The sequence below is a fragment of the Seriola lalandi genome, unplaced genomic scaffold (assembly GCF_002814215.2).
Source record: "Seriola lalandi dorsalis isolate HSWRI2012SDOR001 ecotype SW California unplaced genomic scaffold, Sedor1 jcf7180002054406, whole genome shotgun sequence".
In the NCBI taxonomy this organism is placed as follows: domain Eukaryota; kingdom Metazoa; phylum Chordata; class Actinopteri; order Carangiformes; family Carangidae; genus Seriola; species Seriola lalandi.
Genome location: NW_019524959.1, coordinates 455,735 through 483,302, shown reverse-complemented (window position 1 = coordinate 483,302; position 27,568 = coordinate 455,735). Strand labels below are relative to the sequence as shown.

Here is a 27,568-nt window from a genome sequence, read left to right as displayed (position 1 = left end):
CTTTTCATATGCTGTGAAGTAGAAATTAATTTAGCAGCACACAGGAGCTTTATGTGAAGAAAGCTGGGCTGCGGGTTAGAAAAGACTGTGTTCACAGGCCAAAGAGGAGGGTTTCACTCGGCTCGAGGGGTTGATGGTTGAGGATTAAAGATGATTTGAAGGAGTAAAAGAACAAAAGGGGGGGAAAAGAAATGTGGGGATGGAAATTAAGAGAGATGATGGCGGGGCCGCAGAAACTGCAGTTTGTTTTCTCGGGTGTAGATGAGCAAGAGGTGATGAGAGCATGAGATGATGGCAGAAGGGAGGGGAGGTAGCAAACAGGCTTATGGAGGGGCATTATTGATGGGCACTACTGTCCACTCTCAACAGTTAGGAGCACACGCGGTTTTGGTTTCGTTCCACTACCGAGCTGATGTGCTTCTGGGTTTGTTTGACCCGCTGCACCTCAGGGAGGTCCGGTATAGCTGTGGCTCGACCTAAAGAGTCCTTGTACTTTATCTACCCAACACACAGTTTGGGTTTCATGCAGATAAAGTGGAGGAAGAAAAAAAAAATTAAAGAGCAGGTCAATCAGAGACAATTGCAGGAGGACAGAAAAGAGACACAGCACAGCACTAAAAAAACACAGCAGACATGAAACATGGAATTAAACACAGACTTTGTGTTTTGTTTTTCCTGAGAAATGAAGAAGCAGGTTATGTTAGAGACACGGTGGAGTTTAGCTGACCCCACGGGGCTCGTTGGTGTTATATCTGCATGGTGGGTTTGATGTGACAAACACTAACACTTCTACACATCTAAATGACTGATGAAGGCTGAGGAGAATTGTTATGACAGGATGTTTGAGGGAGATGAAGAGTGAGGTAGACGGGTGTGGAAAGAGGCAAATGGATGTACAGCACAGGAGGATACAGGGTCACTCTGTGGAGTACCGTGCTAATATTTTGCTGATTGCGTTTAACTCTCTCCATCTCTGGGGTCTCTGATACTGACGTGCCTTGTCCCACTCCTTCTTTGTATTGAAGCTTTGAATGAGACAGCATAAACAAGTCAAATACGGCGGTAACACATTCAAAGACAGATTAGTTCGGGAGGGAAGGAAGGAAATGTGGAAAAGAAAACAAATTCAAATAAAAGAAATGTGGGGAAATGCAGACTATTATTGAAAACTAATGGGGGGGGATTTATGTTTTTGTGGAAATGTATATTAAATATCAAGTCACCAACCAAAGGCTGGCAGAAAAGAATGATTTATGAAACTCAGTTAGGATGATGGAGGGAAGACTGGTAATAAAAACATGGAAGGTAAAAGTTTGGTGGACTTTTAGATAAGTGGGAGAGGTCAGAGGTCATTTTGAGGATTGATTATAAAGGGGGGTAAAATGAGGATCACTGCAGGTCTGTTCCTCTACCAAGCTGATATTCTTCTGGGTTTCTCGGACCCGCTTCACCTCGGGGAGATCTGGTATGGCTGTGCCTTGACCCACAGAATCCTTGTACTGTATCTGCCCATTGTATAAGTTACACAGGGACAGAGTCAGACAGGGACAGACAGAGAGCACAATATGTACTGCACACACAGACACGTTCATCCATTCATACCAACAGCAAACACTTTACAACAGCTGACAATAAAAACTTATTATTCATATTGATTTTCATATATTTCAGTGGTAGTTGAGTTTGTTGGGAATAAGTAAAGTTCTGCTAGATCTGTTTTCAAAATGGATGATACGTCATTTAGTTTATTACTTCTGGGTTTAGATGACATGAATTATCATGAAGGAGGAAAATCCTACAGACGCCTCAAACTCCCAACATCAAGTCATCAACCAAGACTGGTAAAAAGGAGTGACTTATGAAACTCAGTTAGGATGATGGAGGGAAGACTGGTAATAAAAACATGGAAGGTAAAAGTTTGGTGGACTTTTAGATAAGTGGGAGAGGTCAGAGGTCATTTTGAGGATTGATTATAACGGGGGTAAAATGAGGATCACTGCAGGTCTGTTCCTCTACCAAGCTGATATTCTTCTGGGTTTCTCGGACCCGCTTCACCTCGGGGAGATCTGGTATGGCTGTGCCTTGACCCACAGAATCCTTGTACTGTATCTGCCCATTGTATAAGTTACACAGGGACAGAGTCAGACAGGGACAGACAGAGAGCACAATATGTACTGCACACACAGACACGTTCATCCATTCATACCAACAGCATACACACATAAAACTGAAATATGCATGATCTGTTTTCAGAAATGAAGCTGGGCAGAAGTATCTACATCTCCATGAGTATAGAAGTTAACTCAAACATGGGGCCTTTGGGGGATATGTGAAATCCTATAATTAGTAAAAAAAAAAAAAAAAAGTAGAAAATGGACGAGGTTTTGACGAGATTACATGTGAAGGCGGCTCTGGTTATATTCGTGGACACTAGATAAGGAGGGAATATGGAGGGAGGACCGGTGGAGGAGGAGATGAAGGGGGGCAGGGTCACTCTGTGGAGTACCGTGCTTATGTTCTGCTGGTTGCGTTTAACTCTCTCCATGTCAGGGGTCTCGGGTAAAGCTGTTCCTCCTCCCAAATCCTCTTTGTAGTGAATCTTTACATGGATGAGGAATGAAAGCAGCAACCAATGGTTAACTCTTAGATAATCAGGACTAGTTGCTGGATTACATTTTCCAAATTACACTCGATTTACCTGTGCTGCACCTAGTGAGCAATTTTTTTTTTTTTTCAACAAAAAACACATTGAATGAGACAAACATATAGAACAACATTTACATTTCTGGACAAAGTCTGGACACGTACACAGCAACAAAGTATTTAACAACACACAAGCTCTGCACTAACAACTATAGAACAAACTGTCAGGGGTTAGTTGCGTGAATTAAAATGCGGCATATTTGACAAGGTTAAATAATATCTGTTTGGTCCAAAGAAATAAGGGCTGCATATCAGGGTTTGTTAAAGATGAGGAAAGAAAGTTAAAATAAAAATTCAAGTAAAAATGTAAAAAAAAAGAAAGAAAGAAAGAAAAAAGTGTTATTAGAAAATGTTAACAAAAAAAATATTATGGAGTAGATACCAAGCTGAAATTCTTTGTATTCTCTTTAACACGCAGCATTTCAGGAGTGTCCTTTACAGTAGACACTTTGCCCTTTATGTTTTTAAGGTCAATCTGGTATTGAAGCTACAGAGAGAAAAACAAAAGTTGCAGTTAAAATGTTTCACAATGACACAGAGGTAAAAGAAAAAAGGAAAAAAAAAAGAAACGAAGACAAGAAAACAGAAAACCAGAAGAGAAACTACTTAAGTTTATCTTAGCGTCTGCTAAGGATTAGCATGAAAGCTATTTACATTTTTACAACACTTCAATTACATTAAAGAACACCATACAAAAGACAATCTACTGACAGTACAGAAGTTTAAAGTATTGTAGGTAATACTTTACAGCGGACACGGAGACGTACACACAGCCACCAGACACAGGAAGAATCTCTGACCTCTGACTACAACAGTCAAAGATGCGCTGCCCCTGTTAAGACCCAGCGTAATTCATCATTTACATTTATTACTTACAGTGCTGAAGTTCTTCTGGTTCTCACGGACTCTCTGCATCTCCGGAGTGTCCAGGACTGGCACGTAGTGAGACATCGTCTTCTCAGCCTCCTCTTTGTACTTTTTCTGTTGGACACAAACACAATCAGCAGCAATTTAAATTAGAACAGAGACTGTGAAAAGTGTCTAGAAGGAGACATTTGAGTGTAGAAATCACTTCATTACCTGGCTGACAATGTTCCTCATCTGCTGAGCATGGATGATGTCTGGGGTGTCGATGACAGAGGTGTAACTGGCCCTGTCCATCTCAGCGGTCTGCTTGTACTTTGTCTACAGAGCAAAGAAAAGTCAGTCAGCGCAAATTCCGATCTTCGTATCTCGTGCAAATGCTACTGGTTTCATGTGTCTAGGGACAGGACAACATGATTCAGACCTGACTGAGGATGTCGGTAGCGTTCCTGGCCCTCATGAAGTCGGGGGTGTCTGTAGCCAAAGCCAACATTCCCTTGCCCTTAATCTCCTGCTCCAGTGCTTTCTTGTACTCTCTCTGTAAATGTTACAGGCGATAGAGCGTTACTCACTAAAAGCAGACACGATTGGCAGATTACTATAAGTGACAAGACTTCTACTCATTCATACTGAGGGGGGGGGGAGGCTGCAAAAACCATGTGGCCTGGGGGAATGGTGAATAAAGAAAGTTAGAAGAAATTAGGATTTTTTTAAAGGAACATATGTGGTAATTGGACAGCAGATTGTGTGTGAAGCTCCACTCAAAACTGAAAAATAAAACAGCAGTAGTTAAGGATAGTCTGTTAAAGCATAATTAGTTATTTTAAAACATTTTCTCTCAATTTTCTATAATTTCTGTTTATTTATCAAAAAATATAATAATCTACATCTTCTGTATCTTATCGTCCAAAAATCAGCCTCAAAAACACCCAGAGCATATTTTGGCAAAAACAATTACTAAAAATTAAAATGAAGGAAAAATAAAGATTTTTGTATAAAGCTTTGATGCTGGACCACAGACCACAGTTGCATAAGCGCTAAATATGTGAACTATAAAGTCAGATAATAAAGTTCTAAAAAAATATAATATTAATATATATATATTAAAATAAAATAAGACATGCTCTGAGTATATTCGAGGTTGGTTTTTGAAATATTTATCAGACATAAAAGAACAAATATAAGAGAAAATCATGGGGAAATTAGTGTTGTCATGAAGCAGGGACAAGAGTAAGAGCCAAGCCCAGCAGTTGCCCTTTTAGTGTATTGATGAAGCTTAGTTAAGAGGGGATAGGATTCAGCAGATGATGCACCACGAGCGGGATTGTGGGAAGTCACTCGCATGAGATTGTGATGCCACCTCCATCACCTCTCAGGTCAGTCGTACCTCACACAGGATTTGAGTGGCATTCCTTGCTCTCAAAAGCTCCGGAGTTTCCTCCAGTACAGTTAGCCCTTTACCCTTCACTCCCTCTTCTAGATCCTTCCTGTACTCTTTCTACAGGACGGAAGAAGAACAGAGAGACTGCAGACGAGGGCACACAGGCAGGCCAGGCCAAGGCATACATACAGACAGTACGGTAGGGCAAGCTCTGCTGCTCGCCCTTTGAGCTCAAAGTCACCAAGTCCCCCCCCCAAAGAAGAGAAGCTAAAGACTTTAGATGTATTATATTACTATTTAAAAAGTTAAGATTTTGCCTATCAGTCACATTTTCACAAGGAGAAAGGAGACATTGGTGACTTTGGCAAGAATCCTGATAAATGACAAGTTTAACCACATTTTATCAGATAGAAAGACAATTCAACTCAGTATTTCACCTTGAAAACATCATTCAAATCATCACATGCAAACATGCAGACGTTTGAACATAAAGCCGTTTCGTAGTCATCTGCTAGATGAAGGGTTGACTGTGAAATTAGGAATCCAACATGTCAGTGGATACAAGTACAAATACAAACAATACTAACTACTTTACAACAAGTCACACAATGGATAGAGACAAAGGTAGGGTGGATATGTGTTGCATGATTAATAGTTTAAGGCTGTGCAGTGAATCATGCAAAAGAATTAAAACTAAACTATATGGATGGACCTACACGAGGGAAGGAAACACTCAAAAAAGTAGTGTAAAGAAAGAGGGACTGTGATTGTGATGTGGTCTTAGTTGATTATAAAGCATGGGTGAGGTAAAGAGGGGGAAGCCGTCGGGGATAAATGATCCTTTCGTTACCTCACTGGCTATTTTGGTGGCGTGTCTGACATGTATCATGGCAGGGGTGACCTCCAAGCCTGAGAGGTTCTTGCCCCTCATGTTTTCCTCATAGTCCTTCTTATAGTCTTTCTATTGGCCGCAAAGACAAGACAGGGGACAGACAGAGCTCAGATAACCACATGCAAGCAGGTGCCGGTTTCACAATGCAGGTACCTCATCCTGGTTCACACCATTCTGCTTATAAAAGACACTTGTTTCTGTAGCTGCAGTCTCTAATGTGAGTGCACGTGTGAGTGTTCAGGACTTCTTTATTCTGAGAAAGCAGCTCTCACATTTGGTGTCTGGAGTTTAACAAATCAAATCAGATTTATCAAATGAGTTTAATTAAACACTGTTAAAAAAAAAAAAAAAAAAATCTATAATCCAGACGGCGACAAACATAATTTACCTTTGTCATCATCATGAGAGGAAGATTAAGAAGTCTGCACTTACATTATACACAGTATTAGGGAACAATAAACAAGGCATTGGGTAAGTTTCATTTTTACACATTTTACACGGCCTTCTTCCAGTTTCTTTAAGCACAGTTAGGAAGGAGTAGAAAATGGTAAAGGAATAACAGCGGGAGTGACAATTTCCTCAGATGTAAATTGTAACGAGTCACAAGATCCTGTAACTAAAAAGCACCAAAACTTCTTAATTCAATAAACTGGCATTAAAGGCACTGTAAAATGTTTTTTCCAAACTTCAGAAACATTCTGTAAGTCTAATATAAACAATAGCTTGACATCCAACAAGCTGAAGCATATCAATATATATACCAAGAGGCAATACAATACAATACAATACAATACAATACAGTACAGGTTAATATATAAGCAGGCACTGAAGAGACTTTGGATTGGACAGAGGCCTGTAATGGACAGTGTTGTATTTGTAGCTACCTGGAAACACAGAGGTGAGAGACGGTGTATTTACCTGGCTCTGCATGTGCTGGGCCTCCTTTGCAGTCACATATGTGGGTGTCTCAAAGTCCAGCATGGCCTTGCCCTTCTCCTTCTCATACTTCTCCTTGTATTTCACCTGGAGCAGCCCCACATTTTAAATTTAATGTCAACTGTTTTCAACAGACAGTTTGAAAAAAAATATTATGCAGGTACACTGGATGACGGTTTTCATTCATTTCCCTTTGATACGCAATCAAATGCAAAAACTGTGCGAGGTGTTTGAGCTGCATAATCTATCACAGTGAGCAGCAAGACTGCATTCAACTCATAATGATAATGTATCAAAATATAAACTGTGATGGATTACACAGCTCAGGCATGTTTCAGTAGTTTAATAACTGAAATATTATATTGTATGGGCATCAATGGAAACCTATGTCTGCCTGGAACGTAGGAAAAATACATTAGAATATCTCAAACACCATAAACTACACAAAGGTAAAACAGTATACATAATGTGATAGATAGATACTAATATAGTAAGTTAAAGAGTGAATTAATATTTCTACACAAAAAATCTGCCTGTAAATTCTTTAGTTGAGAAATAACTTGTTCATTTGCAGATTTTTTTGTTTGAAATCTCTATTTATTTATTATATTTGGAAGGGACTGTTATAACAAAGCAACTTTACCACCCACCGGTATGTTATGTTGTCCCCAACTTAAATATTTAACAAATTAATGCAACACCGTCCTTATGTAGGTGCAGGAAATAAAGATATGATATGAGATGCAGCTATCGCACACACATCTGTTTAGCAAGAAGATGGTTAACGCCTGAAACCCACAGCAGTGTTTTTGGGAAGGTGCAGTGTTTGTTGAGCCCCAGTGTCTGTAGCACTTACGTTGCTCTGAAGTTCAGAGGCCTCCTTGAGATGGAGCTGCTCTGGTGTGTCAGGAATCATATGGTAGTGACCCTTACTCTCCTCAAATTTCTTCTTGTAGCAGTACTACGGGGGGAATTCCCAGTCAAGACAGCTCAGTACAGCAAACGAGAAAAAGAGCGTCTGTCGGGAGTTTACTCCCATTATATTTAATGAAAGAAACAAAAACAGTGACTTTATAACTGTGAAAACAGCTCTCGGCAATATCAAAAATATATGACGTCCTCACAAAACATTATGTGAAAATTAAAAATGGTTGTTAAAAATTGTGTGAAAAATGATCTAAAACCAGAGGAGAAGCACACAGGTTTGTGTTAAGTGATCATTATTAAAAGAGTAGTTTTGTAGGAAATACAGGAGGGAAAAAATTTAACTGAAAAAGTGAAAAAGTAGAGGTTATAGAAGGTGATAGTAAGGGAAGGTCAAGGGTGAGAGGGGTGGGTAAGGATCACTACCAGATGAGGTCACAGAATAATGGATGTTTGGATGATGGAGCTTAGTGAATAAATCCATGAATCTGCAGCATGTGTGTTTTTATGTTACTGTGGTATGATGTAGGGTGGAGGGTGGGTGGGGGGTGGGTGGGGAAGGAAACACCGAGTTCAGACAGATTTCAGTGAACCGCAGAGGGCGCACTGAAACCTAACCGACTCCCAGCAGCTTCCTGGGTGAGGATGTGAGAGGGTTAAGGGCCGGCGGTGTCTTACGTTGCTGGACAGTTTGCTGGTGCTCAGGTTGTGCTGCATGGACAGAGACTCGGCCATGTCAGTCACAGGCTTGTGGATCTTCTTCAAGTCACCCTTGTACTTCACCTGTGGATGGAGTTCATTTGTGATTACGAGTTGACATTAAGATTATTAATGAAGTGGTATGATACAGGTATGGAAATATATTCTAAAAAGAAGTCTCCGAACACCACACTATCTCTTGAATCTGTGTCCTGGTCAGTTGCTGACAGAATGAAGCCATCTTCGTTATTTGACATAATGCTTTTATGTGGAATGATGCAGCTTGTGTGAGTACCCACCTCACTAGCCAGCACGTTGGCTTCCTTCAGCGTCTTGTAAATCTTACTGTCCTTCAGGTCATATTGTGGCCTCTTTCCTTTCACCTCCTTGTCAAACTTCTCCTTGTACTTCAACTAACAGGGTGGGATATGCATGAAAGAGTTAGTATAGGTGGTCACTTTTCTGGGAGACCAAAACCAGTGGAAGATTTACATGACGCCATCACACTAGGAACATTTAAAGGACAACATGATGCTTTTTTTTTTATAGTGTATAAAAAGGGATGAGTAACTCAGATTACTTACAGTTTTGTGTAAAAGCTTTGGACATGCTGTGTACTGCATGCTTCTCAATAATAACACTCCATTTTAGTCTGTATCCCTTGTTATACGAGAAAAACAACTGCAGTCAAACTGTGTATCTTCTAAAACTTATAAAGTTTTCCATGCATCAATTTATTTCAAATTCTCATTCAGTAATTATAGTGACAATTAGTCCCAGAGGGCAAAGTCTCAAAGAGCATGTTCACATCTGTGTTTTGGTTCCAGGCTAGAGAAGAAAATCCAGTACTGTTGAAATTTAATCCTCGTTTTTATAAAGCCTTTCTGCTTTATCACAAATGACACAGATCATTGGACGGTTTTTGTCACTTGTTATTTGGGCGTTCGGGGAAAAAAGTGTCTGTGGTTAAGACGCATTATTTTCCAAATGTAAACCAACTGCACCAGAGTTTGTTTTGAATCGGTTGCTTGGGTTTCGGCTGCCGTTTGCCTGGCAGGATTCGCAGCGATCATAAGAAACCACATTATTAATAAAGCAACCCACAATCTTCTCCGTCAAAACCAAACCGGTCAACTGTGGAGACGCCCTCAGATGCTGTTCAGACCTAATGTCGCGCATCCAGATAGAACCAGTTTATGCATGGATTCAGCTAAGGTGGACTTTAACTTCACACTTGACATTAAAATGCATCTCGGTGAATCTCATCGGACAGTTTGTGATTGGATTTTGCCTCGCTGCTCCTGTTTGATTTAATCTCTTAGCAACTGCTGCTAAACTGTGATTGTCGCTGTTGTTTTTCTGGCATTGTAAAGAAACTTTACATAACAGTTGTTAAAGTTAAAGTTGACTATAAAAGCATTTCCCTGCACATTTATGTTAACACTACACTATGTGGTAATATTTAATGCTGACCAGTGTCTTAAGTGATCTAATCCGGTTCTGTTCATGATGTATATTAGATGACATTTACACATTTGTTTAGAGAGACCAGCTTCTGATCTGACCACCCAAGATGCATTTTGGTGCTAAGTGTGAACAGAGTTATATACAGCATTTTGTGATCCACATTAAACACAACATGGACTTCATATATAATAAAGTATATATGGAAGAGGTAAGGCAGTATGATTGTGGTTGTGTTCTTTCAATCGGCAGATCAACCACCTTTAGAGAGAAGGTGAGACAGAGCAATATCCTTATCCACTGTCTGAGTGAAAAACATGCAAGTCTAAAATTAATCATGGATGAATCTGCACCTCTAACACATTTTCAAACTGTTTCCAACATTTCAGAAAGCCTACACTGTCTTCCAGTGTTCAGATCAAAAAGGAAGAAACTCAGAAAAACCTTCCATTTTCACATTCAGAGACAGACACAATGACTGGGTGAGTGAAACGAGAGAAAAGTGGGAAAATTATAAAAATGTTAAACAAAATAGATAAAAAAAAGATTCAGTAGCATGCAGAAGTGTAACCAATGCAGCTAATGCAGCAATGCAATGCTTGTCTATGCTTAGCAGTGAGCCAGAGCTTCTCAGGGAAACAAAAGAGCAGAGGCTCCACACGATCCTAAAGTCAAAATAATAACATCTGACAAGCTGAATCAAATCTTTTCATAAAACGTCCTTATGGTTTGTATCAAAGGCTCAATCAACCCTGTGGTAAAATCAGAAATCAACTAATCAGTCAGTCAAGAGACGGATACGAAGGGAACAGAAGGACAGAGGAGACACACAGATAGTAGCAGCCCTTCGGTTTCAGGGCATAAAACCTCCTTACATCACTAGTCACGGCACTCATTTTCTTAATGTGGCGCATCATGGGGGTATCATAGGAAGCAGCTCCATGGAGGGAGGGCTTTGCCTCCACCTACAAAGCGCAGTGAGATGGAGGGATGAGAACACACAAGCTAGGAAATCATGGAAGGAGAGAGGAGAGGAAAGAGGAGAGGAGTAAAGTATTGAAGGATGAAGGAAGAGGAGCAGTGTAGGAGGACAGGTGTAAGGATGGGGGGGTTGGGACATGTACAATGATATGAGCAGTTAAACATGTAAATCTACTTTCATGGAGTCACAGTGGCAGATTAAGATATGGATTGTAATGCAGGATGGCAGAGAAGCACTATGGAAGAGCTGCTAGTTCTAACATTAGCCCTAAAGGACTGCTGTTAAGCGTCTACCACAGCAATACTAGTCTGCAAATATTAGCTCATGGAAGCTGATCTGACAATGACACTCAAGCAGCTGATCTTTACTGGTGTAATACGGCTTCCACTGACTGATCCCAGCGGTCAATGTGTGTAAAATAAATAAGGGGAACGTTTCCTAAGAGATGATGACTGTAGAGAACCAGAGGGGAAACTGCATGACTGGCCCAGGCCTTCATGAGACAGATGGTTGATTTGGGTTGATGTACCTGGCTGGTCAGCTTGGACACCTCAGTGGCCAGAGCGATGTCTGGGCGGTGGGCCAGAGAGCCCCCGCGGCTTGCCTCCTCACGGGCCTTGTTACGGTAGCCGACCTGATGGAGACAAGACCAAACAAGAATCAGTGGACCGCGCACACGGTGTGAGCCTTTGACCTACAAACAGTTCTTTGCATCTACTTGACGGTTACATCGCTAATAAGTTTGGCAGCCTGGGTAGCCTTCCTTATGTCCGGACGGTCAGCCACAGTGGTGTAGTGCAGGTTGGCTTTGGCATCCTTCTTGTAAGCGACCTGTGGCAATGGGCCGAAGAGCAGAGAAATAAAATCAAAAGAGAAATAAGAGAGAAGGTGAAACTATCTCAACCTGATGAAGATTTCATACTGTGAATAAATTCAATAAAACGTTATTTTTAGCACAATTGTGGCGATGACTCACGCTGCTCTGAGTCTTGGCCACGTCAATGGCATGCTGAACATCAGGTGGAACAATCATGTGGTTGTACACTGACTTGCCCTTCTCCTTCTCAAACTTTGCTTTATACACTTTCTGTGAAGAGAGGACGGAAGGTCAAGACCAGCAGCACAAAAACAGTTGAGGATTATGAAGCGACTTGAGCTGATTTTTGTGGAACAAATATGACAAAGTTGTACCCCGCTGACGAGCTTGTTGACCTCCTTGCTGTGGGCTGTGTCACGGGTCTCGGACAGGGTAGTGAATGAGCCGGACTGCATTTCCTTCTTACTGGCCTCCTTGTATTTGCTCTGAGTAAGAGAATAAAGAACTTATACAACACATATTGTTGTAGACTGTTTCAGTCTAATACATCATTTCTTTTAAACCTGACGAAGGTTTCCTACTGAACAGTTTTTACCTCCGATGCCAGAGTTCGCACAGCCTTGGCGTGGAGAATTTGAGGAGTGTCCAGGACGGGCACGTAGTGGCCCTTCTCCTGCTCATACTTCTTTTTGTATTTCACCTGGAGGACGGAAATTAATAAATGATTAGTTTACATGTTAAACAATACATTCTGAAGTAGCCTTGCTTGAGATCTGGAGCTACATTTCAACTTACATCACTGGCCATTTCAGCATTTCTCTTGCACAGGATGGTCAACTTATCATCAACAACAGGGATCACGCAGCCCTTCAGCATCTCTTTGTCATACTTGTACTCAACCTGTGGGTGAAACAACAGGAGAAAAATTAGAAAAACACTCTTCCATGTTGTTAAAAATGAAAACCGAAATTAAAATCACACACATAGAGAAGAAGCAACAACTCACATCACTCTGCTGCAAGGAGTTCTTGGCAGCATTGAGAAAATCGGGTCTGTCTGTTGTCCAGACCCATTTGTTCTTGGTGGCTTCATACTTTTTCCTGTAGTCAAGCTAAAAATGAAAAGAAAAAGAAAATCATATTGTATGAGTATTTTCAGGTATTTTGAGTTCAACTTAAACCAATAATAAACAGAAATGTAACGACGCTTACGTTGCTGATGTTCTTGTAGGCCTCCTTTGCGGCGCGGATCTCACGAGCCTCAGGATCCATGTTGATCTGAGCCTTGCTCTTCTCGTACACCTCTTTGTACTTCAGCTGTAAGAGGCGTGAAAAACACCATCATAAAACACCACACATAAAAATGTTTCAGTGCAGCCAGTCAGCGCGGGACTTACAGTGCTGGTGATCTCCTTGACCTTCTTCATGTGCTGTTGGTATGGTGTGTCGTAAGGCAAGGTGTATCCCTTAGCCTTGGTCTTGTTGTACTCCATCCTGTAGATGATCTGAGGAGTAATAATCACCGTACAGTCAGGGGCAATACCAAAATAAGTGAAGACATTGTAGTTTTTTTTGACAAAAAAACTGCTTACACGAACAAAACAAAACTTACGTCACTGATCTTCTTGCTGCGTTTGTGAGCCTCATACTCAGGAGTGTCCAGAATGGAGGTGAACTTGTCCTTGGCACGTTCATACTGCTCCCTGTACCTCCACTGATGGAGGAGGACAACGCATAAACACAAGAAAGTCAGTATCACTTATAATCGATTTGCTGCTGTGATCATTTGATTTTATTCACGTGTCTTCTGACTAGTGACTAGCAGACTAACTAGTCTTGCTTCTAACTTGTGGAGCTACAGACAAAAACTAATTCAGAAATGGGGTGAATGAATTTATGAAACGCTGAAAAGTCAGAACAAAAATGTTCTGACGCTGAGACATTGAGTCAATTCAGATTAAGGCAAATTGTTTGACTTCAATCAGTCACTTTCTGTTGTTACATAATAAATCTTAGGAGTAAAAAACAAATTAGATTCTTTTGTTTTTGATTTACTGTTCTATACAAGCAAAAAAAAACCCCCCAAAAACAGTTAACTCTCTATTTCAATACTATGTTACCTATCAAATAATAATACAGTATATGTAATGAGTGAAGTGGTGTCATGCATATGTTTATAAAAACATGCTTTATGAAACATGCACAAACACAAAGGGAGTTATTTTCCAGATGAAAATGAAGACAAGGACACGTGTTACCACCATTCAGTCATGACAGTCTGCAGTGCCCACGTAGTTCATGGTGACCAGCAGTCCATCTTTGACTATTGCTCTCTGAGTCTGAGGCTGACACATAGAGTGACTTCAATGAAGACGAGGTTTAATCAGGAGAAGGTGGAAGTTTAATAGTATCAGAAATGTCATTGTGTAGATAAGTGGGAGCCACTTAATCTACAAACAAAAACACATAGGATCTAAAATCTACCCTTAAGACTTTAAGAACTGTCTAACAACTGTCTAACTGTATAACAGGTGATGTAAAGATAAATTATATTCTTGTCTATGCTTTAATCTGCTGTAATTTCTGACTCTAGATATGTCTGTCTGCTGTTGGGCAACCATTGCACTGCATTTTAAGATGAGTTAACGGTTTGGTGATCAATGGGACATGAAGAGAAGTGATTAGGTGATGGAGGGATTAAAGCATGAAAGACAAAGGTGGAACGTGTGGAAGTTAAAACCCCTTTTGGAGTTAGAGTGAGATGAATGGAGGGAAGGAAGACCCTGTCCAGAAACAGCAAGGAGGAACAAAGTAACTGTTATTTTAGAGTAATTCATAAGATATGTTTCCTATTTACTGCTTTTATTTATTGTTTTATTTATTGCAACTTGTCCCGTGTCTTTTAATATGTTCCCTCTGATATTTTAACTATACGTGGTTGGTTGTCTGTTGTGACTGAATGTATGGACTGGTGAAGCTACAGGTGAATTGCCCATGGGGGATAAATGAAGTTGTCTGAACTGAACCGAACTAACTGGTGATTTTCATATATGACTGTGAGTCTTAAAACTACGCAGAGCTTATTTTCTGTCTGTTTGTGGACAGGGATCAGAGGTACCATGGTTCATCGCTCTGTGGCTGTTTACCTTACTGCCCATAGTGGACTGGTAAAGGGCTGTGAGGATGTCAGGCCGGAGTAGCTCATTGCAGCCACTCTTTAGCAGATCCTTTGCTCTGGATTTATACTTTACCTGTCCACACACACGACATACACACACAGCATGCCATAGTTTGAGGACAGATGGACAACAACAGTAACACTGGGAGGACTGGAGAAGTACTCCGGAGATCCAAGTGTGACAAAGGAGCTTTTTTTTGTCCTCTTCTGTGCCCTCTGAGTGACAGCGATCATCACTCTCTCAAGTTTGACTTTCTCTAGATTTGTTCATTGGTTTGGACATATTCAGAATTTAATCCACATAATTTAACCATCAGTGAGTGAGTCATTAAGCTGTCGTTCTGATGGCACAGATAGAGGAGACTCCTGCTCACTCAAGATAACCTTCCAGCTGCTATTTGAGTGGCACTGTTTGAAATAACCTGCATGGGAAGAAAAGAAAGAGAGAAAACGAGTAGACACTGATACAGACAGAGAGAGAAATTTATCAAGTTGGAAGAGCTATCACAGCCATGCGAAGACGACCCACGGCAGGTCTGTCGACGACCTCATGCACCAGTGTCAGAGGTCTGGAGGACCGGACTGGAGGTTGCAGTAGAGGAGGCAGGCTGGTCGTAGAGCACGACCAGGGCGTTTACCTGGCTCATCTTCCTGTTCTCCCTGGCCAGTTGGTACCTAGGATCATCTGTAGTTATGGTGAACTTATCCTTGGTCTTCTCATAATTAGCTCTGTAGGCCCTCTGCTCAGAATGTCAGAAGGTAGTTAGGAACAAATATCCAGAAAACAATGCGCACTGTCGTGTGATGAGACTTCTCCAGGGAAGAAAAGGAAGGTTAAAACAAGTTACACATAACAAGAGCAGATCATAAACATTATAGGCAATTATCAAACAGTATTATGAATTCACAATCTTTTACCTTCAAGCTGAGAGTCCAATAGAGATGAACAAACACAGATAAAATATGATCAACAAAGATGATTCAACAAACTAACTACAACTTTGGCTACAAAAAACAAATTTTTCACTTACTATACTGGGTTAAAGAATGAAAGGACTCACGTTGTTCATGAGAACTGAAGCGTTCTTGACAGCCTCGAAGAATGGAGTGTCGCAGGTATACTTGAAGTTGCCTCTGTTCTTCTCATATGAGGCTTTGTACAGTCTCTGTTACCAAGAAATGCAACTGTTATTAGGAACACGCGGAGAAGTTTAACAATCCCTGCATACACTACAATAACAAGCATATTTGTGATATGAATTTAAGACAACATAAGTAGTATATGGTATTTTATATACTATCAAATAAGCATCTTTACAGCAGTTTATCAAATTATAACAAATGTTAAATTATGAACTAAATAGATCCTTCACCTCACTGTACAGCGTCTTGTTCCTTTCAGCCTGCTGCAGCTCAGGTGTGTCCCATACGTAGCAGCCGATTCCCCTCAGCCAATCCAGGTCCTCCTTGTACTTGATCTATAAAAAGACATCAAACGGGATTTAGTTTAAAAAATGCATACTATGTAAATGATACAATATGCCCTACACAGAGTGCATAATTTTTTATTCCAAGTCAACAGTACTCACGTTGCTGATGTTATCATTGACGATCCTGCTGAAGAAGAACTCAGGGCGGTCGGGGATGGACTTCCAGGTTCCCAGAGAGTTAATGTACTTCTCCCTGTATTTAACCTGAGGCAGAGAGATGGAGGGAAAACAGTGAGAGAGTAAAAAGAGCTCAAATCAAAATGATCTTAAAAGTTCATGAAACAATATTTAGACTTAAAAGTTGGTTAAGACTGCATAGATATTTCAAATGATCAACCAGCTTATTTCTAATTGCTGACCTCACTGATGTCATCAGTGACTCTGCGGTGGTAGATGATGTCCAGGGCATCCTTGACCGTGTGATAGTGGCCCTTGGCGAGCTCAAAGGTCTCTTTGTAGCGCAGCTGAAAACATGGGAGAATAAAATGAGTCAGATGTTCATCGAGCACAAACGCACACGTGTTAAGTTGTGTTTGTAGCATCACTCCTCTATCAGTCATCATAATTCAAAGGCAAAAGCCACATTTTTTTCACTGATAAAAGGAAATTATTTTGTGGAATGGTCGAAAGTTCATGAAACAATATTTAGACTATTAAAGGAGGCAAAACGTGTTTATTAGCTAATTAAATTCTTCGCTTAATTAGCAGCTTTTTCAAGTGGAATAACACAGGTTTAATAGCAAAAACACTGACCAGTTCATATACAATTTGTACTCACAGTCTAAACTAAAAACTATCAGAAATGAAGACATGTGCTGCTCTGGTTCATGGCACTGATGTAAATATTATTATTCTAATAAAGGTTATTCAATGAGCATACTCACATCACTGGACTGGAGGTAGGCTTTCTTGGCACGGATCAGGATAGGTGTGTCAGCAATGGCAGTGTACCTGTGCTTCATCTTCTCATACTGATCTTTGTACTTGTTCTAAGGGAAGAAATCATTTATGTAACACATCAGAAATTTGTGTTTGAATTTAAGTTCAACAGAGATGAGGGGTAATAAAGGTACTATAGCCCACTGCTAAACAGCAAGGAAACCTGGGCAATAATAATAAGATAAGATATGACATAGGTGAAGACTTACATCACTGTAGACCACTTTCATTTTTCTAGCATGGCCCATGTTTGGAGTTTCAATTTCTTGAGTAAAATGAGCTCTCTCCTTAGCGGCCAGGTCTGTGTACATGTACTGTGGAGAAACAGACAGAAATAATCATTAGGTTATTAGAAAAAGAACAGACTTACTATGTAAAACAATACGATGTTGTGTCTGAACTTGCTTTGTTAGTCAGCTGCTGGGCCCATTTGACTCTCTGGATGTCCAAAGAGTCCACGCTGGAGGTGACTTTAGCCATGTCCTCCTTGCTCTGGGCTTTGTAGATCAGCTGAAAGTAGAGAAGCACAAAAAAATAAATAAAAAAATTATTATTTTCTGAGAGAAAACAAACAATTTTCCATTCATATGATGTGATAAAATTGTGTTTGGAAAAAACTACTCACATTGCTCATGTGGGTCTTGAGCTCAGTCACACGCTTGTACTCTGGAGTGTCCAGGACCACAGAATAGTTGGCGAGGTTCTTCTTGGCCTCCACTGGATAGTTCACCTATAAAAGTAAAAAGAAACACATACACATGATCATGATTCCCCTGTGACGAGCTGAATATGCCCTGAAAATGAAGGAGACTGATATAATGGGATATCCCATCCGAAAAGGAAACACTTACCTTGAATTTGGTGATGTTGCGGACATGGACCATCTCTGGAGTGTCATACAAGAAGCAGCCGACGCCTCTCAGCCACATCAGATCCTCTTTGTATTTCAGCTAAAAACAAAAAAATTATTTTCACAAAACGATTTTCTTACAAATGCCTTGAAGTTGATTTTGTAAAAGTCTGTGTCAAATTCCCCATACCTCGCTGGTGATGTCATTGACGTGGTAGCAGTGCAACAGCTCCGGTGTAATGGGCATAGAGATCAGCTGGCCTCTGCTGTTGTAGTATTTCTCTTTGTAGCACAACTAGGACAAGAAGGGAACAAAAATGTGGGATAAGCACAACATACTATTCATCTCCATCAAGCCACATGAATCAAAAATAGGAACATGAATGACATCAATAATGTGAGAGCGGTTCCGTACGTCGCTGAGGTTCGCCTGGTTCATCTTGACTTGTCTGATATCAGGGGTGTCGTAGGTTGTGTGGATCTTGTCCTTTTGCTTCTGGTACAGCTCACGATACAGACGCTGCGGGGGAAGTGAAGGAGACATATGAGCTTGTTTCGTCAAGTAAATCTCCACCAGAACTAATGTGTCTGGGTCAACAACACCAGCGGTGAGTTATCTTGCCTCATTGATGATCTTGTTAGCTTTCCTTGTGTTGACAAAGTTGACACCCTCTGGATGAAGAGTGTATCCCTTGGCCTTCGTCATCTCATAGGCCTCCTTGTACTTCACCTACAAAAATGAAAGGACAAATATCTGATTCAGTAACATCAATCTCCTACATTATCAAGATGATTCAAAAAAGGGAAATACTTACATTGCTGGAAACAACGCTGTTCGCCTTAACCTGCTTGATGAGCGGGGTGTCGTGGGGCAGGGAGTAACCAGTTGGCATGAAGCTCTTGTTGGCCTCTTTGTACCAGTTCTAAGAGAAGCCAACAAAACAGGGTGAGACAGAAGGCATTTCAGCTTGAAAAACATATTTGCCAATAGATACAGTAAACAGAAACACATACAGAAAAAACCCTGAGAGTAAACCTGAAGAAAACCTTTTAAGAATAATCTAATGTCTAAAATTTTCTCAGTGTGAACTTTATGCACTGTTCCCACAATGAAATGAAATGAGTGTGTATTGTGTAGGCTGCTCCTTATAAACAGAACTTGTGAAAATATTCTTACAGTATACATGCTGACGGTAATCCCTAAACAAGTAAACTGAATATTAAGGAATATTAACTTACATCACTCTGGATGTAGTTAGCCAGACGTGCCCTTTCTGTCTCAATGGTAACAGCAGGTGCAGTGTTTGTGCCCTTGATGTTGGCGTTGTAATCAAAGCGGTAGTGCAGCTGGAAAAAGAGAAGAAAAAAAGATGAGATTTATGATTTGTTTATGATACAAATGTTTTTGTTAAATTATAAAATATAGATAGTCAACATTGTGAAGAAAACTTTAAGAGTCACTTACATCGCTCAGGTTCTGAGCGTTCTGCTTGGCCGTCTCGTAGACTGGAGTGTCCGTCACCACTGAATAGTCCTTGAAAGACTCAATACCTTTAGCTCTGTACTTGTTCTGGAATAGAGATAGAAGAATGTGGCAATCAGCATCGCTTCTCAATAAAAACACAAGGTTGTACGAAAGCTCAATAAGAGGATTTACCGGACAGGAAGTTTAGAGAAGATATGAACCAAATTACTGAAAATGAAGGATGAAAACATGTTGAATGGGCTAACCTCACTCTGAAGGTCACCAGCATGCTTGACACGGAGGATCTCTGGTGTGTCCCAGGCATAGCAGCCGATACCCCTCAGCCAGTTGAGATCATCCTTGTAGAAGATCTGGGGAGAGCACGCAACGAAACACACAAGTTAAGCGACTTTTGGCTCCAAAATTGTCTTATTTACTTACTAAACTATTCTACACTCTATAAGATGCTAAGGTTAAAAAAGCAAGTTAAAAAGAAGATATAAGTAAGGATGTGGTTGTAATGTCTTATCTGTAGCTGAGGGCCGTTACTCACGTCACTGAGCTGCTCGTTGACTTTGCGAGCCTGGACGTACATCTGCATGTCGGGCAGGCACAGCCACTGGTGCAGATACTTGCGGTAGTGGATTCCGCTGACGGTGGACTGGGTGTTGCGGGCAGACAGGATCTCCAGCATGTCTGGTGGGATATGGGTCTTGGCCTTGGTCTTCTCGTAGTCCTCTTTGTACAGGCGCTATAAAGATGGATAACAAATGGTTCTTTCAATTCTTGCAAGATTAGCAATCTTTAAGATTAGCTCTTAAAAGAGCCAATCTGACAGTGCAGCTCCTGCTGTATTCCTCACTTAAAAAATGCAAACATGCGGAAGATAAAATGGCAAAACAAATGCGACTTACGTCCAGGACCAGCTTTCCAGCTTTGACGCAGCGAGCAGTTGCGGGATCGTCCTCGAGAGACTTGGGCAGACTGTAGAGGGATTTGAACTTCTCATAATCCTCCTTGTACTTCACCTAAAGGGGCGAGACGATTCATATTGTCTCTTAACGGTCAACAGACAAACTCCCAGCATAGTAAAACCATGGACTGAAATGAACAGAACTCAAAGTTGAACTCACGCTGCTGAGAATGATCTTCTGTTGTTTGGCATGTTTCAGGGCATGTGCGTCATGTGGAATATGGTAACTCTTGTCTTTGATTTTGTCCCAGGCAGCAGTGTAGTTTTTCTGTTGAGAGCAACCAGAGCATTATCAACATGTTATTGCGTGTAAACACACAGTTTACAAAGCTGACATCTTAAATGTGATATGTTTATCTTCACTTACGTTGCTGAAGAAGTATTTGAAGTTGTGGCATCTGGCATAGTCGTAGGTGTCCAGAACAGTGGTGTACTGGTGCTTCTCCTTATGATAAGCCTCCCTGTAGTTGAGCTGCCAATGACAATTGTTTTATTAGTGCACTCAATTGGAGGCAAACTCAAATAAAAATATGTTTTAAAAGTCCAGCTCACTCACCTCACTGGCCCAGGTGTGACCCAGAACAGCAGTCACATAAGCTGGGGTGTCCGTCACGATGGAGTAATTGTTGAATTCTTTCTTGGCCTCGTCTCTGTATTGCAGCTATAGGGGAAGATATGACATGGGTAAATTATCACAGCTCCACAGACTAAAGAATTTGATTTCTTCTAAATGCTATGATGGTTGTAAAAATAACATCTTGGCTCAGTAAACTGTGAATAATGTTTCTAAAGGATCCTTGCGATCTTCCTTGTTGTTACTCACATCACTCTGCAGCTCGTAGGACTTCTTGGCACGAAGAATCTCTGGTGTGTCCCAGACATAGCAACCGATACCCTTCATCCAGTTCAGGTCATCCTTGTAGTACACCTATTAAACGTCAACAGCAAAAAGCAGAAATTTGTGTTAAAGTCGTCTTCCACGGGACGCTGCACAGTACAAGCAGCAGATGTGCAGAATGTGACGAGGGACCTACATCACTGAGAATCTCGTTGGTCTTGCGGGCACGAATGGCGTCCTCCTGGTCAGGATGGCAAGTCCACTGGTGCAGGTAGGTGCGGTAGAGGACGTCGCTCAGCATATCCTGGCAACGCTTAGCTACCTGGTTAGCGATGATGTCAGGTGGGAGGTGGGTCTTGGTTTTGGTCTGATGGTAGTCCTTGTGGTACAGCCTCTGTAAAGACAAGGGCAGTTATTAAAATTGCCATCATAATTATAAAACAAATTAACCTGCTTAATCTAACCTGATTAAGATTCACAAACCAAACATCTTGCAATCCCTGAGTAACAAATCATTTAAAGTATGCTGCTGACATATGAAGTAAAGGTTTTCTTTTATTAGACCTTGATAAAGTAGTAAGATGCCTTGATATGTATGGAATAAATGGAGGAATGATTGACAATATCTTACCAGTCCCTTGTTCTTCTCCTGATCTCCACAGCGCATCACCTCAGGGAAATCTACCAGGGTTCCAGCCATGTAGTGACCCTTGGCCTTCTCATGGGCGTCCTTGTACTTGGCCTAGTGGGATCATAAAGGATAATAAAAGTCTGAATTGCATTTCCTTTCACATAGAAAACATTATTCCCTGTGCTTTTGCCTTATCAACACAGACTACTATGAAGAAGTGCAAGACACTCACATCACTAGCAATGTCCCTGCTCTTCCTGCCACTTAGAAGTGGGATGTATTTTTGGTCCAGCTGGTAGCCTGTGGCCTTAGACTCGTCCCAGTTCAGTTTGTAGAGTTTCTGAAATTACATAAAGTAGGCACAATTTTAAAAGAAAGGCAGATAAGAAAAAAGGTGATAAACAATCTACAAATGAAATGAAAATATTGAACATGCTTTTCATTTTAAATTACCTCACTGATGTTCTTGGACACTTCCCTGCTATGGGCCAGTTGAGGAGTGTCATCTGAACCAATGTAATGACCCTTTTCTGCATTGAACGTCTCTTTGTACTTCAGCTATATCAGGAGGAAAAGAACATAATTTAGATTTGATAATTGTTTATTCATATGCATCTAGAAATTCAGCAGCTTAAATGTTAGATTTTTACATACATCACTGAGGTTGGCAGCATTTGTCTTTGCCAAGAGGATCTCAGGGCGGTCCACAACCAGGGTGAATTTCCCGAAGCTGTCTATGGCATTCTTTTTGTAAAGCCTCTGCAAATGAAATTAGAGCATCAAGATTAGACACAATGAGCTGACAACAAAATGGGTTAAATGAAAAATAGCCAACTCCAAAGACAGAATATGACACAGTAAACGTACTTCGTTGAGAATTTCCTGGGCCTTCCTGACTCTGACGTGGTCAACAGAGTCAGCTGCCACCCAGCCGCAGCCACGAATCCATTCCATGTCAGCCTTATACATAAACTGAAAACAAAAACAGAGACACATTTGAGTGGGTTGAGACAGAATTCCCTGTCAATTTATTGTGTGAATATGATAAAGAAGTCCTGGCTTGGTGTCGTTCTCGAGACCAACTCACATCGCTTTGAAGATCATATGCCTTGCGGGCCTGGATGACATCGGTGGAGTCTGGCAGACAAGTCCACTGGTGCAGGCGAGTTCTGTAGTGGTCATCATTGACTTGGATCTGGCATTTCTTGGCCAGTTCAAACTGAAGCATGTCCACTGGCAGGTGGAACTTGGTCTTGGACTTGTTGAAGTCCTTCTTGTACAGAGCATCACTGGCAATCCTGGCTGAGTTCAGAGCCAGCATGAGCAGAGGGTCGTCCTGGACGCTGAGAGCACCAATGTGGTGGCCGACCTGCTTACGGTATGCCTCAAGGTACTTGTGCTGCAGGACGGACATAAATCATTGTCTCCATCTCATCGTGTTCTCAGTTCAATTAAAAACTATTTTAATAAATGATCTTATTATGAAACAAATGCAACTTTGTCTAGCTACTCACTTTACTCTGCACTTTAGTCGTCATGATGCACTGTTTGATTGGCACAGCATCTCCAGGCATGAAGTATCCTGTAGCTTTGACTGAGTCCCATGCTTTGGTGTAGAGTTTCTACAAGAGATGGAAATACATATTATAGGTTTATCATAACGTATCAATTATCGAGCCGATAATAAGAGGGGAAAACTTTGGTACAGGACAAAGTTGAATTGAAATATGCAGCAAATATATCACATGAGGAGTCATCTTACCGGGTGCACGTTCTTAGCCACCTCTCTGGCTGTGGCAAGACCTGGAGTGTCCACCAGCGAGTACTTGGTCTTGTCCTGGTGCCAGGCTTCACGATATTTGGCCTGAAAAGAGTGAGAAACCAAACATTTAGTAAAATAAAAACCTAATATCTAACATCTGCCATTGCTACTTTTCTACCAGGTGGTTTAACTGAAGAGAGGACTTTAAACATTTCCAGTCAGCATCTGAAAAGCAGAGAGAGTCATCCTCACCTCGTTGAGGACATCAGCAGCATTCTTGGCGCAGATCATGTCGACTCTGTCAGTTGGAACTGTGAATTTCTGGTCATCCAACTTGACACGGTAGCCTCTCTGTATAAAAGCAGGAAAGACATGTCAGAAAGGAATTCATCAAAATTACTGAAGATATATGGGTACATTATTTCCTGGTTAAATAAACACTAAAGACGCTTTTAAAACATTTTACAAATGTGTATGAATATCTGTGATTTTACATGTACCGACAAAGTTGAGATGAAATGAACAAGTTGTCAGACTTACGTCAGCCAGGATCTTCTGTGCATGCTTCACCTTCATAACATCCACACACTCATGTGGCATCCAACCACATCCACGTAACCACTCCATGTCAGCTTTGTACACAGCCTGAGGAAACATAGCAGATTCGTTCATGTTTTTCCATGTAATTTTTACAGACAATAATCACAACGTGAGAGATTCTCACAGACAATAGTGTATGTGAATGAACACAATTCATGTGCACTATCATAAACCTACATCACTCTGAAGATCATAGGCTTTCCTGGCCTGGACCACATCGGTGGAGTCTGGCAGACATGTCCACTGGTGCAGATGAGTTCTGTAGTTGAAATCATTGACTTGGATCTGGCATTTCTTGGCCAGCTCAAGACTCAGCATGTCCACTGGCAGGTGGAACTTGGTCTTGGACTTGTTGAAGTCCTTCTTGTACAGAGCATCACTGGCAATCCTGGCTGAGTTCAGAGCCAGCATGATCAGAGGGTCGTCTTCCACACAGCGGGCACCAATGTGGTGGCCGACCTGCTTACGGTATCCTGTCTTGTACTTGTACTGGAAGATAAGAATTGAAAGGTTAAAAAATATTCTGCAAGTAGCTAATTTATTAATCTGCTGTAATCAAACCTTATCCATATTTTTTTTCTTACATCACTGACGATATCTCTGGAAGCTCTAGCCTTCAGCACAGAGATAGCATCCTGCTTGATATGGAAGCCTTTGGCTTTCTGGTCATCCCATGCCTTTGTGTAGAGTTTCTGCACAGAACAAAGTATCATCAAAAAACTGTAAGACATACTGTCAACACACCAACATCATATACTGACAGAATAATACACTTTTATACTTTAAGATATTTATGTAAATCTTTGTTTTACAAACTTACGTTGCTGATGTTGATAGCATTGGCCTTGGACAGTTCAAAGGAGGGGGCATCATGTGGTATGTGAATGGTGAGCTTGTCTTTATCCCAGACTTCTCTATATTTCCTCTGTCAGATGGAAGAAAGATCATGAACTTCTTTATTGTGATACATTCATTCACATAGATATCTGTGCAAAAGTATTTAGTTTGAAGTTTTTAATTCACCAGAGAAAGCATTTAGCCTGCTGAAAACATTATTACTCACATCACTGATGTTGTCAGCGTTTTGCTTGGACAAGACAATAGCTGGGAGGTCCACAACGCTGGTGAACTTGACACTGCTTGGAGGCTGGCGGTAGAGCCTTTCATTGATAATAGCCTGGGCGTTTCTAGCTTTGACGACGTCCACAGAGTCCTGAGGTGACCAGCCGCATCCCCTCAGCCAATCCAGATCAGCTTTGTATACAGCCTGAAAAACATATATCAAAAAGGGTTGTTGTTGTTGTTGTTGTTGTCCTTGTAGGTTCGGCATTTGTTTTGACTGTCTCAATGAATGAAGGGTTTTCATTCAAATCTGTTGGATGCAGATCTAGGCTAAAAATGTCAGGAGTGATATGAATCTCAGTGAAACTAACAGATATACAGACCTCCACAAACCTAAGCTGGAGTTTGTATGGTCAAGAAAACATTTTAACTTAATGTCATTTCCATTATAGTATTGGTAATTTTTGTATAAGAGTAGGATGTGAGCTAGCAACAAACTCTAAATAAGCCCTCCTTACTTCATCAAGTCTACACAAACCTCTAAACTTTACATGTACTCACATCACTCTGCAGGTCATATGCCTTTCTGGCCTGGACCACATCGGTGGAGTCTGGCAGACATGTCCAGTTGTGCAGATGAGTTCTGTAGTTGAAGTCGTTGACTTGGATCTGGCATTTCTTGGCCAGTTCAAGTGTCAGCATGTCCACTGGCAGGTGGAACTTGGTCTTGGACTTGTTGAAGTCCTTCTTATAGATGTTATCACTGGAGATCTTGGCTACATGAGCGGCCAGCAAACACATTGGGTCGTCGTTGATGCTAAGGGCACCAATATGATGGCCGCACTGCTTTCGGAAACCAGCCTTGTATTTGTACTGAAAATTTGACACAAAAACAATTTGATCATTTTCTTGATACAAATCATTGCTGTAAAATGAAAAAAAGAATACAGTTTGTAAAATAACAAAGTGAAGGGAATTTGAAAACTTTCAAAACAGAGGTACAGACTTACATCACTGATGATGTGACGGGAGTGTTTGGCTGCTAAGACAGAAATTGCATCTTTGGGAAGGAAGTAGCCTTTGTTGATGGTGTCCATATAGCCTTCACGATAATATTTCTGGGGAAACAAGAATGATGCTGTCAGATTTCCTTTCCAGTAGATGTGATGAAAAATTCACTCCTCAAACTTTAGCACAGTTAATTGATTAAGATGCATAAAGAGAGTTAGCAATTACTGATATGCTACACAACTAGGTGGAGAGGCACCGCATTACCAGACTGGTGTTGAGTTTATTCTGCTTGGCCAGGAGGACCTCTGGGGTGTCAGGCATGATGTGAATGTTGGTTTTATCATTCTCCCAGGCAGCCATATATGCTTTCTGTGAACAGAATATAAACAGGGTTTAGTGGGATGTGACAGAGCTTTGTCTAAAACAAGTTGTACTTTTTGGTGTCAAAAAGGGAACTGCTGAAACATTCTGTAAATATCAATGAAAAAAAACAATAAAATACGTTGAAATAAGATTAAATAAGATGTATTATCTCTACCTTGTTCATAGTCTGGGCATTGGCCTGAGCAAGGGCATATGGCATGTCACATGTGTTGGCAGTGAACTTGAAGTTGCTGGGATGCTGACGGTACTTCCTCTCGCTCAGGATCTCTGCTGCTTTCTTGGCCTTCTCCACATCAATTGACCCAATTGGCACCCAACCTGTGCCCTTGATCCATTCCATGTCAGCCTTGTACACAGCCTACAAGTAGGAGGACAAGAGGGGTCATGGTGAGTTTTATAAAAAAAAAAAAAAGCTTTAAGCAAACAGATTATGACAAAAAAATCTCATTACTCACATCACTCTGCAGGTCATACGCCTTTCTGGCCTGGACCACATCGGTGGAGTCTGGTAGGCAAGTCCAGTTGTGCAGATGAGTCCTGTAGTTGAAATCGTTGACTTGGATCTGGCATTTCTTGGCCAGCTCAAGATTCAGCATGTCCACTGGCAGGTGGAACTTGGTCTTGGACTTGTTGAAGTCCTTCTTGTACAGAGCATCACTGGCAATCTTGGCTGAGTTCAGAGCCAGCATGATCAGAGGGTCGTCTTGCACACAGCGGGCACCAA

General features: G+C 41.1%; 1 protein-coding gene across 1 annotated transcript in view; it reads right to left on the bottom strand.

Moving 5' to 3' along the window:
* Nucleotides 1-27,568, bottom strand: part of neb (nebulin) — a 58,661-nt gene that overhangs the window by 4,029 nt on the left and 27,064 nt on the right. Inside the window, exons 62-130 of the mRNA XM_087174990.1 lie at nucleotides 27,300-27,566; nucleotides 26,999-27,202; nucleotides 26,725-26,829; nucleotides 26,460-26,567; nucleotides 26,011-26,322; nucleotides 25,451-25,654; nucleotides 25,208-25,312; nucleotides 24,972-25,079; nucleotides 24,565-24,876; nucleotides 24,328-24,432; nucleotides 24,040-24,138; nucleotides 23,788-23,889; nucleotides 23,540-23,647; nucleotides 23,113-23,424; nucleotides 22,893-22,997; nucleotides 22,680-22,784; nucleotides 22,479-22,583; nucleotides 22,258-22,365; nucleotides 22,026-22,136; nucleotides 21,591-21,788; nucleotides 21,380-21,484; nucleotides 21,113-21,217; nucleotides 20,924-21,028; nucleotides 20,717-20,824; nucleotides 20,498-20,611; nucleotides 20,137-20,334; nucleotides 19,850-19,954; nucleotides 19,584-19,688; nucleotides 19,358-19,465; nucleotides 18,934-19,041; nucleotides 18,741-18,848; nucleotides 18,534-18,638; nucleotides 18,309-18,413; nucleotides 18,120-18,218; nucleotides 17,894-17,998; nucleotides 17,674-17,778; nucleotides 17,478-17,582; nucleotides 17,214-17,318; nucleotides 16,689-16,793; nucleotides 16,429-16,533; nucleotides 16,213-16,317; nucleotides 15,901-16,005; nucleotides 14,808-14,912; nucleotides 13,274-13,375; nucleotides 13,059-13,166; nucleotides 12,874-12,978; nucleotides 12,669-12,773; nucleotides 12,458-12,562; nucleotides 12,258-12,362; nucleotides 12,037-12,147; nucleotides 11,822-11,932; nucleotides 11,575-11,676; nucleotides 11,375-11,479; nucleotides 10,739-10,828; nucleotides 8,699-8,812; nucleotides 8,379-8,483; nucleotides 7,633-7,737; nucleotides 6,759-6,863; nucleotides 5,799-5,909; nucleotides 4,955-5,065; nucleotides 3,992-4,105; nucleotides 3,784-3,888; nucleotides 3,580-3,684; nucleotides 3,086-3,190; nucleotides 2,507-2,599; nucleotides 1,949-2,109; nucleotides 1,413-1,614; nucleotides 933-1,025; nucleotides 406-498 (exon numbers count right to left, since the gene is read on the bottom strand). Of these exons, the coding sequence (XP_087031116.1) occupies nucleotides 406-498; nucleotides 933-1,025; nucleotides 1,413-1,614; nucleotides 1,949-2,109; nucleotides 2,507-2,599; nucleotides 3,086-3,190; nucleotides 3,580-3,684; nucleotides 3,784-3,888; nucleotides 3,992-4,105; nucleotides 4,955-5,065; nucleotides 5,799-5,909; nucleotides 6,759-6,863; nucleotides 7,633-7,737; nucleotides 8,379-8,483; nucleotides 8,699-8,812; nucleotides 10,739-10,828; nucleotides 11,375-11,479; nucleotides 11,575-11,676; nucleotides 11,822-11,932; nucleotides 12,037-12,147; nucleotides 12,258-12,362; nucleotides 12,458-12,562; nucleotides 12,669-12,773; nucleotides 12,874-12,978; nucleotides 13,059-13,166; nucleotides 13,274-13,375; nucleotides 14,808-14,912; nucleotides 15,901-16,005; nucleotides 16,213-16,317; nucleotides 16,429-16,533; nucleotides 16,689-16,793; nucleotides 17,214-17,318; nucleotides 17,478-17,582; nucleotides 17,674-17,778; nucleotides 17,894-17,998; nucleotides 18,120-18,218; nucleotides 18,309-18,413; nucleotides 18,534-18,638; nucleotides 18,741-18,848; nucleotides 18,934-19,041; nucleotides 19,358-19,465; nucleotides 19,584-19,688; nucleotides 19,850-19,954; nucleotides 20,137-20,334; nucleotides 20,498-20,611; nucleotides 20,717-20,824; nucleotides 20,924-21,028; nucleotides 21,113-21,217; nucleotides 21,380-21,484; nucleotides 21,591-21,788; nucleotides 22,026-22,136; nucleotides 22,258-22,365; nucleotides 22,479-22,583; nucleotides 22,680-22,784; nucleotides 22,893-22,997; nucleotides 23,113-23,424; nucleotides 23,540-23,647; nucleotides 23,788-23,889; nucleotides 24,040-24,138; nucleotides 24,328-24,432; nucleotides 24,565-24,876; nucleotides 24,972-25,079; nucleotides 25,208-25,312; nucleotides 25,451-25,654; nucleotides 26,011-26,322; nucleotides 26,460-26,567; nucleotides 26,725-26,829; nucleotides 26,999-27,202; nucleotides 27,300-27,566 (8,577 nt within the window). The remainder of the gene's footprint in view (nucleotides 1-405; nucleotides 499-932; nucleotides 1,026-1,412; nucleotides 1,615-1,948; nucleotides 2,110-2,506; nucleotides 2,600-3,085; nucleotides 3,191-3,579; nucleotides 3,685-3,783; nucleotides 3,889-3,991; nucleotides 4,106-4,954; nucleotides 5,066-5,798; nucleotides 5,910-6,758; nucleotides 6,864-7,632; nucleotides 7,738-8,378; nucleotides 8,484-8,698; nucleotides 8,813-10,738; nucleotides 10,829-11,374; nucleotides 11,480-11,574; nucleotides 11,677-11,821; nucleotides 11,933-12,036; nucleotides 12,148-12,257; nucleotides 12,363-12,457; nucleotides 12,563-12,668; nucleotides 12,774-12,873; nucleotides 12,979-13,058; nucleotides 13,167-13,273; nucleotides 13,376-14,807; nucleotides 14,913-15,900; nucleotides 16,006-16,212; nucleotides 16,318-16,428; nucleotides 16,534-16,688; nucleotides 16,794-17,213; nucleotides 17,319-17,477; nucleotides 17,583-17,673; nucleotides 17,779-17,893; nucleotides 17,999-18,119; nucleotides 18,219-18,308; nucleotides 18,414-18,533; nucleotides 18,639-18,740; nucleotides 18,849-18,933; nucleotides 19,042-19,357; nucleotides 19,466-19,583; nucleotides 19,689-19,849; nucleotides 19,955-20,136; nucleotides 20,335-20,497; nucleotides 20,612-20,716; nucleotides 20,825-20,923; nucleotides 21,029-21,112; nucleotides 21,218-21,379; nucleotides 21,485-21,590; nucleotides 21,789-22,025; nucleotides 22,137-22,257; nucleotides 22,366-22,478; nucleotides 22,584-22,679; nucleotides 22,785-22,892; nucleotides 22,998-23,112; nucleotides 23,425-23,539; nucleotides 23,648-23,787; nucleotides 23,890-24,039; nucleotides 24,139-24,327; nucleotides 24,433-24,564; nucleotides 24,877-24,971; nucleotides 25,080-25,207; nucleotides 25,313-25,450; nucleotides 25,655-26,010; nucleotides 26,323-26,459; nucleotides 26,568-26,724; nucleotides 26,830-26,998; nucleotides 27,203-27,299; nucleotides 27,567-27,568) is intronic.